General features: G+C 43.7%; 1 protein-coding gene across 2 annotated transcripts in view; it reads right to left on the reverse strand.

Moving 5' to 3' along the window:
• The window catches only part of rxrga (retinoid x receptor, gamma a), a 39,127-nt gene that overhangs the window by 3,239 nt on the left and 20,537 nt on the right, over positions 1-15,351 (reverse strand). For both annotated transcript variants that reach the window (XM_036554222.1, XM_036554221.1), the window contains exons 2-5: positions 6,917-7,167; positions 4,578-4,716; positions 3,380-3,559; positions 181-341 (exon numbers count right to left, since the gene is read on the reverse strand). In XM_036554222.1, the coding sequence (XP_036410115.1) occupies positions 181-341; positions 3,380-3,559; positions 4,578-4,716; positions 6,917-7,147 (711 nt within the window). In that variant the 5' untranslated portion in view covers positions 7,148-7,167. The remainder of the gene's footprint in view (positions 1-180; positions 342-3,379; positions 3,560-4,577; positions 4,717-6,916; positions 7,168-15,351) is intronic.

Here is a 15,351-nt window from a genome sequence, read left to right on the forward strand (position 1 = left end):
AAAATGATATTTACAGGATGCTGAACCTTGGAAACAAAGGGTATCCGGTATGTTTTGAGAGTCAGCTACCAGTAATGCAACAGTGGCGCTCACACATGGATGTTTAAAGCTGACATCAGTACCCAGGTAAGAACATGTCTCCCGTTTGTTCTGAGAGTGTGGTATCTGTCGGCCCCTCACCGAGTTCCCAGCACTGGCATCCATGTAGGTCTCTGTCTTTGGCTCCACAGCCAGCTCAGCATCCAGGATCTTCTCCACCGGCATGTCCTCGTTGAAACTGCTGGTGGACTCCACCTCGTTATCGCTCTTCTCCCTGCCGCGCTGTCTCTCCTCCTGCACCGCTGAGAGCACCACGCCACACCTTTTCCCATCATTCAGTCAGATCTGGCGTTGCTTAGACCTGCTATCAATTAGTCAGGTCTACTGTCACTTACTCAGGTCTAGCATCATTTAGATCTGCCATTACACAGTCAGATTTACTGTGACTCATTCAGACTGATCAATATGTACTCATATTTACACAGATTTGTTCTCATTCACTCACCTTTCCATAATTCACAATGCATTACAGGATATTTTGTAATTCATTGTGGACTACAACTATTATTCAGATGTGCTCATGCTTTTTTACTGTACTCAAACTTAAAAGCATACTTAGATTTACTGACATTATTCTTTTTAAGATGTTCTGTGACCTCCTCACCATGGGCTTGTCAAATCGGATTCAAAATGGCTATATTCTCATGAGCTACTCGTAGTTTCTATTTCAAACAAGTGAGAAACCCTCTTTTTACGAGGCTGTACAGTATAATTGTATATTTGCGCGCAGCAACTGTGCTGGCGCATCAATTGCACTTTGAATGAATTAATTATTTATTAGCCTATGTTTTCTTCGAGTTGATAATTCCAGCCAAGCTTATTTCTACAAATGCTTTTTGCACATCACACTAAAAGTGGCTCTATACAGTGGACACCTTAAATGCTGACCAATTAATCAGGTACTACAACAGTCCATTGTAATGTATTTGCTGGAATTTAGAATTTACTGCAACTGTAGGTCTATTTGGACCAGATTTACAGGTATTCCACCTACAGCTGTGTCCAGGTGGTCAAAGGTGCGGAGCAGAGGTTGCGTTAGACTTTCTCGTCTCATTTTGACGGACAGGGTCATAAAAATTCTGTCATAATCCATTATTACCCGTCATTTTAATTTTCATTTTTTAATGATAATAATCATATTTTAACGATGACATATTTAATACCATTTTTCATTGTTTCATTCAGATGAACAGAGACACTGACCATGCGGTCACTTTTCATGTCAACACCACACGAAGCAGATGAATGATTTTTTTCCCGCAGTGACAGCGAAGGCCACTAAAAACACTGCGGCCATTGTGCCTTAACAGGCAAATATGAACAATGCAATTTTACAAAATTAGACAATTACAATTAAAATATGAGCAAACTATTTACAAGAAATCAACTGAATTGAACTCAGTTGATCTGCTGTAGCCTAGCCTGAACTCAAACCTCCCTCTTGGTCCGCATGGACTTAAACTGGGCGCTCGCTTGTGCGTAATCAAAGGCATCAAGGGAGACTGCTGCAGAGGTGACTGTCATTAGGTTTTGCATCTTTGCCTTGGTCAGATGACTTGTCAAGGCAGGGAACATGTACATTTGGAGGTGCTTTCTAATACCCTTAGCTACCAGGAAGTCTCTCGCAGCTTCCTCCTCCTCCAACTCCAACACCAGAGCAACCTAGTTGGCACATATGCCCTTAACTGCCCTCGCCAGCGACATCCAGCGCGTAGCCGACGGTTGTTTTAGGCTCAGCAGGTGGTGTTCCTCCATTTCGTTTTGGAGTTCATTTAGTTGGTGTGTTCAAATGGGGGAATTCTTGTAGTATGTGTATATGTTATTATACAGTGGTGACATATGCACTTACTTTAAACGCAGCTTTGGAGGCATCGTGGCCAGCCAGTGGCGTTCTGTGCGCACCACAGTGAATGTGTAGGAGGTAGGGACAGTCATTCTGACGCAACTGTTGTGCAACTCCGGCCTTTCGACCCACCATCACACTCGCTCCATCATTTCCCAGCCCAACCACCCGAGCCATAGCCGCACCACGGCCTGATAGCACATCTTTTATTTTTGCTGTGATGCATTCTGCAGTGCCAGAGGGTATTACATAACTGCCAATGAACACGGTTTCAGGCTCCCCTTTCTGCTGAAGTGTCAGGTATTTGATCAGCATTTTCTCAACTATGATATTAGTTTTCATCTACTATTATCGGTACGGTCATCAATAGCGCAGGTTATGGTCATTGCTATCGCCTCCTCCATCTGACTGACTGTGTCATGGTGGGTGTACGTGTGTGCACTGTTTAGGTTTGGACACCCAGCAGACTGTAAGAGGTTTATTAGGTTAGGATATAGGTGGCTCGGGGTGTCTGTATTTGCCATATGTAACCCAACCTTTAGTTGTGTTTTTAATGCCTCGTTACAGGCAACCTGTGATTTCTCCACATGCTTTACCACTGCCAAGCTCTGGTTGACCACGCTTAAAGCTTCAATGTGGCAATGGCTACTTTTGTGATCATTCAATGCCGATTTCTGCATCATCGTGCACTCTCGGACAAATCCATTACTCATGTTAGCTTTTCTACAGATGTCGCAGAACATTTTGCCATCTTCCCTCCTCAGCCACGTGAACTCCTGCTCCCGCTGAACCCAGTACTCCCTCTTGACCTCCTTGCTGCCACTTGCTTGCCCGGTAACATTAGCTGCCGCTGGCTGATAAACGTTATCAGTATTAATTGCTTGTCCTTCATCCTCCACCGCATCAATCCCTCTTTTTTCACCTTATCAACGCCATCGCAGTTATGGGGCTTTTTAAAGAAACTTCGGACACTCAGCTGCTGTGACATTTTGCAATGGTATGTAGTGATATAGCCTACCAATGCGATGGCTAAAGCCAGCTAGGCAACGAGATCATGCATGGAAATCAAAGACAAGACTAAACAATAGCTAATTAATATGCACACTCGCCACCAACTGGGCAGGGGTGCGACTTACTTAAAGTTACGGTACATCGCCCTCAGTGTTCTAATCTGTCAAAATGACAGACGGCCTTCAGATTTTTCCGTCATTGTTAAAAAATAATTCAGTCAATGACGAAAAATATTCGGTTAACGCGACCTCAGGTTCAGGGTACATGAACCATTTCTGGATAGGACACCAGTCTATCATAGGGCCATTACCCACAATCCTTCTCTCTTAAGAGAGAAACATGCATGCAAAAGCCTCTAGTATGACTTGCCCACAGTCAAACCCATAACCTAATGGCGCTTTGAGTAAAATGGTGTGGGCATCTCACCTTCCCTCTTCATGCCCATGGCAAGACACTTCTGGTATCGGCAGTACTGGCAGCGGTTGCGCTGTCGTTTGTCGATGATGCAGTCCTTGCTGTCACGGCAGGTATAGGTGAGGTCTTTCCTGATCGTCCTCTTGAAGAACCCTTTGCAGCCCTCGCAGCTGTACACTCCATAGTGCTTTCCTGGACAGACAGACAGACAGACGCGCTCACACTCTGGGCAGACAGACACACTTACCCTTTAGACAAACAGAGAGCTTCTTTCCCAAACAAACAAGACACACTTATACCCTGGACATACAGGCACACTTGCACTCTGTACAGACAGCTTCTTTCCCAGACAAGACAGACAAGACATGCTTATGCTCCTAGTTTTAATCACCATCGCAGGTTCAGGGATGCACAAATTCATACAGCTGCTGAAAGAATCAAATAATTCCCTAATTTCATTATCTGTTTGTTTTTTTTTTCTTATTATTTATCTCAGGTGACTCTCAGGTGAACTGCAAACCCCCAACCTGTGTAAGGTCATTTGCATATTCAGTAAATTCATTGGCAGAATCCAAGCCTCAGCAGTGTATGAGCGTACCAAGGTCGCCGTGTTTAATCAGTGTACACAATACAGATGTACAGTCCACCCTAAGTGACTTCTGTATTTCTGTACTTAACTGTGGAGATGGCTGAGAAAAACTGAGCTTGTTAACCGCTGTTGGTGAGAGAAGTTTTCATGCACACAGGTTTTACTTCTTCTAGTATGAAGCTGTCAAAATGCAATTGTTCCTGAACATGTTTCTGTCCAAACACACTATTTGACTCTTACTTGACACTTCTGACACACATTAATACACATCTGCTCATTAGTACATGTTTCTCAGACATCTACGATTTAGGTTCGTTGTCTAAAAAATGATCAGTACTTGACCTTAATTGTTTTATTTAGTTTATGTCTAATTGGAGCCTGCACTGTATTTTGTATTCTAAAAAGAATACATGGTCTTGGTACTAAACGTTGCAAGGGCCTTTGTAATTCAGTGTCTTTTGCTGAAATAGCATCCACTAATCAGCAGTCAGTAGATATAGGCAAGCTCAGAGATGGGAACACGACTGGCGGTGTCAATAGCCACATGCTAGCTCTGAGATGAAACGGACTGGTGAAGTCAGCAGCCACATGCTAGCTCAGAGAATGGAAGCTCCTGGCTACCTGAAGAGCGGTCCCCACAGATGGCGCAGATGTGCTTGGACAGGGACCCGGGGCTGGTGCACTGGTAGCTGCCCAGTCCCAACAGACCGGGTGGGGGCTTGATGTCCTCTGTGCTGCTCACACTGTTTAGCGAGCTCATCTGGGGAGGTAAAAGAGCCTGACATTATCTGGGGGTAATGGAAATGACACTCCATTACATACCTAAGATCACATTACAGCAAATAAAGGTCAACTACCCACCACTACATACCTGTAAAATAAAATGACATTGCATTACTTTCCCATAATATAAATAAGACTGCATTACCTTCTTTATAGACACCACACTGCTGGATGATTCACACTGATTACACTTTACATATTATTCACTTGTAGAGCTAGGCATTGACTACAGCACCTTTTTTGAAGGTTACGCAATCTGTGTCCCACCTGGTTTTGAGATGTGCAACCGTCAACCCTCTGGAAAACTAGTTCAGTTCCCTAATTGCTAGCTACTGTACGTCATCATGCTAGACTGCTGCAGACACATTTTGCTCCTTGTCAAGCCTTTCTTACCATTTGCCCTTGGGCTTATAAAAAAGCATCCTTCAGATCACATGAGATGATCACAGATGAGACACTAATTCAAGTACAAAAGGAAAGACTATTCATAGTCATGTCACTGCTTTGATCCTACTGCAGAAGTATCCCTATGCAGTTCCGCCATATGGCAACAGAGGGCAGCACACCTCCAGATTACATTGAGAGACGATCATGCGGAATGGGGAAGACTGAATATTGATCATCCTTCACTGTCACTCATTTACCCAGAAAGCCTGGCCTTGCACAATTAGGTGCACAGTTCCTCTCGCTGAATTTTTGTCTGTCCCTGCTTGACCTGCTTCTTTAACCCTGGCACATCAGGGCAAACTATCAACCCCTTAGGATCTGGGTCAGCGACTGCCTTCTCAAGACACGTGCAGCTGAGCAGCAGGTCATAGTACCTGAAGCACGTCGAGAGACAAAAGTGCTCCCCGGGTTAGAGCAGCCACAGAGATGGGGTGCGATAAATGAGACTGACCCACATATGCCAGTCTGCATCTCATGCTGAGTCTACAGGCAATGCGGTTTGGATACATTATCAGGTGCTTATGAATACTGCATATCATTTATCCATAATTTACCCACCCTCTCAATTCTGCACCGTATGGCGACAGCCGCGACGGTCACAAGTTCAGATGAGTGAGGCTTATGATCTACTGTTGCGCCTGTTTTTAGAAACATGGGACCCACTGCATTTCTGCTATACAGTGGAATGATATCTCACTCCTATTACCAGCGGTACAATAGATCTGTCTTTCAGCTCTCGGCAAGTCTCTTTAGTGTAATCAAATTCAGCCCGCTGACCCCCTTCAGGCAATGACTGAGGGGAGAACAGTCTGACATAGTTATGTGAGCATGTGCTCTTTTTGTTCGAATGGGTCAATGCAGCATGTGTGTGCAACCATTGCAATGAGTTACGAAACCCTGAGCTGAAATGGTGCACCACAAAATGGAAATCTATGAAACTGGTCAGTAAATGTCCAGAGTCCACCGGCAGCATTAGCTCAGCGCTAATATGGACGTCTGGATACAGAGGGCCAGTCCCTGTTAAGAGCGGAGCCGTGCAGTGTGAGGTGGGGACAGAGAGGGGGGTTGGGGGGCACAGGTTGTCCACAGGCAGGCTGACATGCCCGTCCCGCAGGCCAGATGCACTTCCCATACTGGATAGGCTCCTTTACTGGCCTGACAGCACTGCTGGCGGCAAGTGTGCCCTGACCTGAGTGCATGTACATGGGCCGGTAAATCATAAGCACTGGATGAAAACTCCACCCAATCAACCTACAGCAGGTGCCTCTTGCTCAAATGTAATACATTGAATCACGATTGGATGGGAAAATAAAGAACAAGCTAGCAACTACCAGTGCTCCTCCCTGTCATTAGGGACACATATCAGTTGCAACAGACATCAGACTCTTTCAATCTGGCCATACAATACTAATCCCCCACATTAATTGAGTAACTAAACCCCCCCCCCCCCCCCCCCAAAGGGAACTGGTTTTAAATTAAGCCTACCTATTAAAATAAAGGTTAAATAAAATGTGCTGCTTGGTGCTGTAAATTCAAGCAAAGGCCAAACCTATCTGTTTTATGATATAAAGTACTCCAGGCTAGGAGTGCTTCTTGTGCCCGTCCATAAATGGCTCACAGTATTGTGACACACAGTATGAAATTGCGGCTATCATTAATGACTTGTTACCGGGTCTGTGCCACAAGGACACAACAGCCACGTGGCCACCTAAAGGGGGGTGGAGCCTTACCTGTGGGCTGCTGAGCGGTCCGAAGTTGATCCCGGGCGTGGAGGGCAGGGACACAGAGGACGAGCCCAGGGAGGAGGTGATGACGGAGTAGGGCGAGGCCAGGCCATTCATGGGCGAGCCCAGGGTGTTCATGGGAGAGGAGAGGGGCCGGTGGACGTTGGCCGAAGTGCTGATGACAGAGGGGTGCACCACCATGGAGCTCATTGTGGGCTGGGACGGGGGTGAGCTCATGTGACAGTGGGCGGAGGAATCTGCAACCAGAGGAAAGTGGGGGAGGCGGCTTCAGAGACAGGGGTTCACAACAAGTTCAAAGGTCACTTGTTCATCAAAGCCACAATACAAAAACTCAAAAGAGCCCTCACCCATTCATCAATGACACTGTGCACAAACTCAGTGTAACATTCCCTCTTGCTAGCTGTGATTCCTGTTCATCTTAACCGGAGGTGAGTGAACTACATCGCAAGGCTTTGCGATATATCGAATAGCTATATTTAGCGCAATAACAGCTATCCCCGGTATGTGGCCCTGTTTTTTCCCATTAGTCATACCTGATGTGGGAGCACACCTCCAGTTTTCCGGGGGAAAAAACGCCATCATATATAAAAGCACAAAATTTCACAAAATGATAAGAAGATTAAACAAACTGGGTTATGGAAAATATACCTGAATACGTACCTACAATAAAGGCAACAACTTTTTAAAAGTGATCACTTAGTGTAGTACACACTGCATATTATATCTGAGCATATATATATATATATATATATATCGCTAACATACCTCACATAGTTCAAATGAAAAAATGCACTTTTTATACTATTTTAGTATGAGGAAATATATAACTGCAAGAAGACATATAAATACAGTAAATACATAAATGAAAAATCATGGCCTATGTATGCTTTTGCCACTTTGTTAGTTTCAATGAATAGCCGTTTTAATTACATATTGCTGTAATATCCTCTGCTAAAGCATTCCAGAACATTACACCCTTTAAGCATAAAATCTGTCTGTGCAAACTGAGCTTACCACAATGACACAACACAGTCAAGTCTCAGATGTCCTTTTGCTTCAACTGAGCTGTATAAACTCCTTTAGGGGTGGAGGAGCTAATCTGTTCAGAGATGGAATGAGCATTCGTGTGTTTGGAAAGTTAGATTTTCTCTCATGCGTCCTAAGGATGTGAGAGTGATATTTAACTTGGGAACTGTTTGTAGAGTGAGTAAAGGTTTCATTACAGTGGGTCATACTTCTGCCCAGGTAGTTATACATCATGTGAAAACATCCTTCCAGCTATTATAGATAAATTACTACTAATGAAACTAAAATTGGATATATTGAGTTTCACACCTTGATCATTTTTTAAAAATATGTTTTTCAAAAGAAAGAAGAGAATCCACTATTATGCCCAAATACTGACATCTGGAAACTATAGTAACTTTTGCCTTCTTACAGTAATCAAATTAATCTGGTACTAAACATTGTTTCATAAAATTAAAAGTTCACAGATTAAGAAATTACATTTTATTTAAAGATTCTCCTATCCAGCAACAACATAGGTTCCAAAGGCCACACATAGTTTAATGCCTTACAACTGTTAGTGGGAAACAATAAGCATGGAGTTCATCAAATGGCTATTTCATAAACATAATACAACAAAAGAGGAGTTTACTGAAATATAACAAAGGTGAACTCTATAACCAACTGCATCTGTTAAAAACACACGTGGGGCTTTTATCTGGAGTATGATCACTCTACTGTTTTATTCTGAGACAATGTATTTTACATTTGATTAATTTTACACCCACACATACAGAGGAGCCTGAAAGTTGTCTGAAACAATTTAACAAACCCCTGGTAAGTGCTCACATGCCACATATGCAACTTTGTAAACTATGCAAAATCAAATACTTTGGCTATGTGTGTGTTTTTCAGAGGAGTGCTCTGGGTGTGCTTAAATTTTCACAGACCCTTGGGGAAAAAAGGGAGAAATATCTAATAGACCAAAATATTTCAGACATTTAAAACACAAAAAATAAAAGGCATACATCCATCTATATAAAAATGTTATATTCACTTGTAAAGAGCACGCCCATGTCTCACTTTCGTCGTCAGTTTAAAAAGACCTTCCCCAGTGCTAAACGTGTCGCGCTGATCTTATTTCCGTGCCTCGGAATACAGACCGACAGCCTGACATTTAAACCTGCGAAAACTTCCACGAGACCCGACAGGCACAGGGGTAATTGAACCTGGCATTCGCATGCGGTACCGCCAGGTCACCGGGTCTTGTCCCAAGCGCGTAAATCTCTCTCCCGTAACACGCTGTTCTGCAGAATAGGTCAGACTAGCCTGCGCGAGCTTCCCTGACCGGTCGCGCCCTCCTGCTCGCGTCTGGGGCCAAATACACCAAACAGACGCGCAATGCCAGAGCGCGCACATGGGAAGCCTGCACGCTCCGAAGTAACCGATTTCTCCGTTTACACGCTTCACCTAATATTTCCAACCACAATAACTGACATTTCAGCAAGTCTTCCTATAAATAAAAGGTATCGGTCGACTATTAACGATCTGCTTTCGGCCCTACCGCAGCGTTGTATGATGCGAGCTCCCGCTTTGTATGGCAGTTTGCCACGTGATTATCCCATGTGTACGTTACTACGCGTTCAGTCCCTTTGTTTAAACAAAGGCCTTCTTTCTATCTAACCAAACTACGCTATGTCCTTAGCTTCAAGTGGCAGTAGTTGAGCAGGTGTCATAGTCACTTACATAGGTTCGCAAAAACGGTAGTTTAAGAAACTAGAAAACGTAACTAAAGTTGCTAAGCTGCGGAAGAATCAAGGACTTTACAGAGCCTGGGCTCAAATGTTGGAGCGTACCGTTTGTCCCATCGTGGCACTAATCACATAGTAATTAAGTGGAAAATAAGCCGGCTGGGCGTGATTCATTCCTGTCCAACACATCTACGGTGCAAGTGAGAGCTGGAAATGACACAAAACAGCATTTCTGTCCTTCCAGGCAAATTAAAATTAATGCACAGATGTAGCAACGTGATGTATAAGGTCTGCACACTTGGGTAGATTCACTGTGACACATTTTTACCAATGCCTACAAATAGATGTCCCAATACTGTACAGCGAATGGGAACTAAACCGATCTATATCCGCTTGTACTCACTGTCCCAACACTTTGGAAGCATCACCAGTGGGTGGAAATTCCCATCCATGTTTGAATCGCTTGTCTTTTTGACTGGGGTCCAAAGCACTCGTCTCTGCACATCTGTGCAGACTTGAGGCTCAAATGTGCAGAGGGGGTGTAACCCATGAAACACAAGGAGTCTAGGGTGTGTGTTTCATCACTGCGTGTTTGCATGGTGTGTGTATGATGTACGTGTGTGTGTGTCTTTGTGTGTAAGAGGAATGGTTGACGAGTGTGTGTGGGAGGGGCAGTTGGTGGGAAATGTGTGTATCATGTGTGTACAATATCTGTGCATTATTGTGTGTGTATATCTGTGTGTGTCTGTGTGTGGGAGGGGTGGCTGGTGGGGAGTGTGTGTGTTTGAGTGTGGGAGGGAGGGGCAGATGGGGCACTGTGTAAGTGAGAACATGGAGTTCTGCAGCTGTGGGGAGTGGTTTTGGAATGCACACACACTTGCATGAAACTGCACACACACACACACTCTCTCTCTCTCTCAAACGCGCTGTGAATACAGCCCTTCTTGCTGCCCCAGACTCCCTCGTCAGACCCGTTCCAATTCCAGCTACTAAATGTCACATTCCAGTGGAGGGAAGAGGAGGCGCCTCCGATGCTAGATCACACAGGTCCGCACACAGAACCACTGAGAGAAGACATAGCACTGCTCTGTGGAGCGCCTGCCATGTCTCCCATAGTGTGTCCTCAGGCCCCCACAGGGCTGCCCAGGGGCTCCCCCCAAAACTGCACCCTGCACACCTGTGTACCCATTGGCCAACGTCTGGTACACAGTGAGGCTACAGTTGGTAGCTACAGTTGGCTACAGTGGTAGCTACAGATTCACCTGAAATACAGGCAGGCATTAAGACTTCCGACTCGCTGCGGACATGACCACATGGACCCGGCACACATCAGTGAGGTGTGGCCTGTGGGACATGACAACGGATCTGGCTAGCATGGAGACGCTGCTGACTAGACAAAAATGTCATTTTTATGAAAAGATATGTAGCTTTTCATGAGTAAGATAACAATAAGGGCTGTTTGTGTAGTGTTACAACTACATGCTGGGAAATACTTCTTGGCTGTGTTCTATAGCCTATACAGCACAACATACACCACTTTGTGGGTGTGTTCTATAGCCTATACAGTGCAGCATTCACCATTTCCTGGGCGTGTTCTATAGCCAATACAGCGCAGCATTCACCACTTCCTGGGTATGTTCTATAGCCAATACAGTGAAGCATTCACCACTTCCTGGGTATGTTCTATAGCCAATACAGTGAAGCATTCACCACTTCCTGGGTATGTTCTATAGCCAATACAGTGCAGCATTCACCACTTCCTGGGTGTGCTCAGCATCCTATACAGTGCAGCATTCACCACTTCCTAAATGTGTTCAACACCTTATACAGCACAGCATACACCACTTCCTGGGTGTGTAATAGCCTATACAGCACAGCATATACCACTTCTTGGGTGTGTTCTAAGTCAAAATGGTTTAGTGATGTCAAAGCAAAAGTAATAGCCTGTAATGCTAAGGAGACAAGGGTAGTTTCTCCAGTCATCTGCCTCTTTTCACAAAGTTTAGGTTACTACACATGGGATCAGCCTGGCTATTTGTAAATTCTTGTAGTTTTTTATTTTCTAATGACAATTAGGAAACAGGTATTTAAATGCAGAGTGAGACCACTCTTACGCAGGGTTGGTGATAAATAGGATAGCTCCATAGATAGTAATATGATGTACTGTTTGCTACCTAAGTGGGGATAGAAAGGCTGAACACAAATTATATCGCCCCCAATATTGACAAAAGAAATCTGTTATTAATACAAAGCATGTTGCTCTACGTTTCAGTAGTTGTAGTTCCTGGAGAACTTTCAGGAAATGTTTATACTCAGTTTTGAAGCAGTCTTGTTGAGCTTTGTCCAGCCTTCTCCTGCATTCGATTACCATTTTGAGGGCCAGTGAGAAAAAAGACTAATGAATCCTATTACATCACCGACCAAACCTATAAATATTTAAGCTAGGATGGCGATTTCTTTGAAATACATCACAAAAACAAGGAATCCCAAGTAACAGCCTTGTGTTAGCATTTTTGCTTACATTTGATAATATATGATGTGTCTTTTGTTTTATTACTAACATGAAAATGTGGAGATACAAAGAAATGTTTCAATGTTTGAAACCTGGCCAAGTATTTAAATTTATCCAACAAAAATAAAATGGAAAGAATATATTCTTCTCGCCCTGTAGTGTTGTTGTCTCTAAGGATTTTGCGATGCAGACTTCAATTTCTCAGAATGCCTTGCTGGATATTAGCGAGCCGCCTGGTGGAGGAGGCACCAACTTGCAGCCGTAAATTCTCCTGCCCACATCGCTGCGAGAGCAACTGAAACTGTAAAGCAGATGAAGAGGGCGTTCCTGTGGTGGGACTCCAAGTCACTCACGAACGGAAATCGATTCTCCCGGAGAAGAAAGAAGAAAAAAATGTCAATATTTGTGTTTCTTTCACCAAGAGCCCTCCTCTTGCCGTATTTCCTTGAACCTTCCTGGGCAGAGGAGCTCCCTGTTTGATGGATTGGTGCAGAGAACAGGGTTATTAATAGCTGTACACCTAGGAGGCTGGCTCATATTCGTCCATGCCATCCTCCACTGATGGGACACGACCTTGACTTCCAAATGCCTGAGGCCTGTGCGTGACCTTTGACTGCTGCAGTCCAGACTCAGAGGTCAGAGCCAGCCCACTACCATTAGGCACGAATGTGGTCACACCGGCGCTAACAATCATGCAGCACAATCGCAAAGACTATACACACACACATAACCACACACACACATATGCACACACACAGGCACATACCCAACCCCACACACACACTAACAGGCCATAACCTCCACTGCAAGGAGAGAGAATTTTTAACAAGTAATCATATTTTTAGAAATGTAACTAAATATTTTGTAACGAACAGGCTAAAACAGCGCCTCTGTAAGAGCAGCAAACGCAGGAACACAAGACAGGTGTAGAAGTCCCAGTCCTAAGACACATTCAACACGCACGGTGCTTTGGTTCAATTAAACAAACAAAACAAAAATGGCCACACTGGCAATATACACAGTCTCATCTCAGTTAACCTCTACCACAGACACCCAGACACTCATAATATCACACATACTCAACACTAAATGAGCAGGACACTGTAGGAGCTTCCAAAACCTGACATTTACCCTAAAAACAAGTACAGTCATCACTAACACACTGATCTAGAGCAGCAGCTTAGTAGTCATATTAAATGATATATAAATTATTACATCATGTTACAGTATTGCAAGTAGCCAGTACCGCTATGCCAAGCAACAACTTAACTTGTTACCAGATGGTTGCAGGGTTGAGTCTCTGGTGAGGCAGAGCATTCTGCCCTTGATCAAAGGCAATTAAGCTGCTTCAGTGAACAGCTAGCTGTATAAAAAATAATATGTGGGCCTGACTCTGAGCTTTCCCATTTGCCCAGTATAAGGGCATCTGCTATGCTAACAACAACAACAACAATAGTAATAATAATAATAATAATAATTACTATTTTTACTATTGTTGATAATTATTATTATTATAGGCGTAAAGAGGACAGTTAAGGCAGGTTCAGAATTTAGAACTTGACCCTGGCACACAATGCACAACAGACCCCCCCTTACATTTATTTTCATTCTTAATGAGGTTGATGTCTGATCAATGGTGACATTAAATCCTCTTACACCCCAGTAAGTACCTCCAACCTGTTCATCCAGCCAAATGCCAGCTGTCTAGTGTGGGGTACCATGAACCCTCTCTCCTTCCCCCACCTCACATCCAAACTTGATTAAATGTGCTCCTTTAATCATCTAAAACAAGCCAGCAGCTCTATGTCACAAAAACCCTCCTACCGTCTTCTTCAAACAACAGAAGAAGCTATGCTTCTGTTGCATATGCAGATGTGCAGCTAGACTAGAGGATGTACTGCATGCTGTTTTTGACTTTGAGAAGCGGTCGTCAGCGAACGTGTCATTGTTTTGGTCCTGCCACACCATGACTGCATGGCACAGTTTGGTAGTTGATGAAGTTGATGAGAAGTGATTACAGTAGTGAACTGGAGAAGTGCAATGCCTTCTTACTTCATGAACATGGTGGTTTAGCTGAATTTCCCTCTAGAGATCTTCTCACTGTCCTCCAATGCAATTCTTTGTCACTGTTAACAACTGTTACCCCTCCATATTGGGTTGTGAGATCACAGTTACACTGTGTCTGGGTGCACCAAATTTAAGTGTACTGACTCAAACACAAGGAGCAATCAGCACTTTGATTAGACAGGGGCTGGTGTACATAATTTAATGACAATGGATTTAATTGAGTAGTATTATTTAAATAATATCAAATACATTAAAATGGCTGTAAATGGTTTAAGATGTTTAAAGTGTCATTGCCTAGGCCAGCGTTTCTCAAACCTCTCTCCCTGCTCCAACACAGCTGACTCAAATGATCAACTTGTTATGAACTCCTGAAGCTGCTTAATAACAAACAGATCATTTAAATAAGCTGTGTTGGAGCAGGGAGAGATCTAAAACATGCAGGACAAGTGGTCCTCCAGGAGAGGTTTGGGAAACGCTGGCCTAGGCAAATTTGCTGCAATAATAATGCTTCAACCAACAAGCACATAATAACAACTACAACTGTCATTATAATTACAACTATGACAATTCTTTAGTATCATCTACACTGCATTACACACTCAATGTACTGTTGCTTGTGTAATATATCAGTGGTCCAGTGGTTGTATGCCAGCCAGACACTTCTCAGTAAACTGGACCTGCAGCCAGAAGGTTGGCACTCCACCTGATTCATACTTAACCATCAGTAAACCTGCATATATGGAGGTAAAATGTGACCTAAATAAAGCAGCTGGCAGTATACATTGGTATACAAGACATAAGATGTGCTCACATATTAGGGTAATGGCACAAATGGCTTGTGTAATATATGTCAGACTTGACGGACAAGACAAAGCATGGTGATATCTCAGTTTTTAAGAATCTGACCACCCTGTCTTTCTCTGTCCAATCAGAATTATGTTAAATTAGCTGGCCATGTGCCCAGTCAATACATAACCTTGCTTGATTCACCCTGGTCAATTCAGACTATGCCAGGACAATGCAGCTGATCTTCATTCAAATTCCGTAACAGTAACGAGACTGCCAATTCAACTGGATGACCTCGC

Source organism: Megalops cyprinoides, chromosome 20 (assembly GCF_013368585.1).
Source record: "Megalops cyprinoides isolate fMegCyp1 chromosome 20, fMegCyp1.pri, whole genome shotgun sequence".
Taxonomy (NCBI): domain Eukaryota; kingdom Metazoa; phylum Chordata; class Actinopteri; order Elopiformes; family Megalopidae; genus Megalops; species Megalops cyprinoides.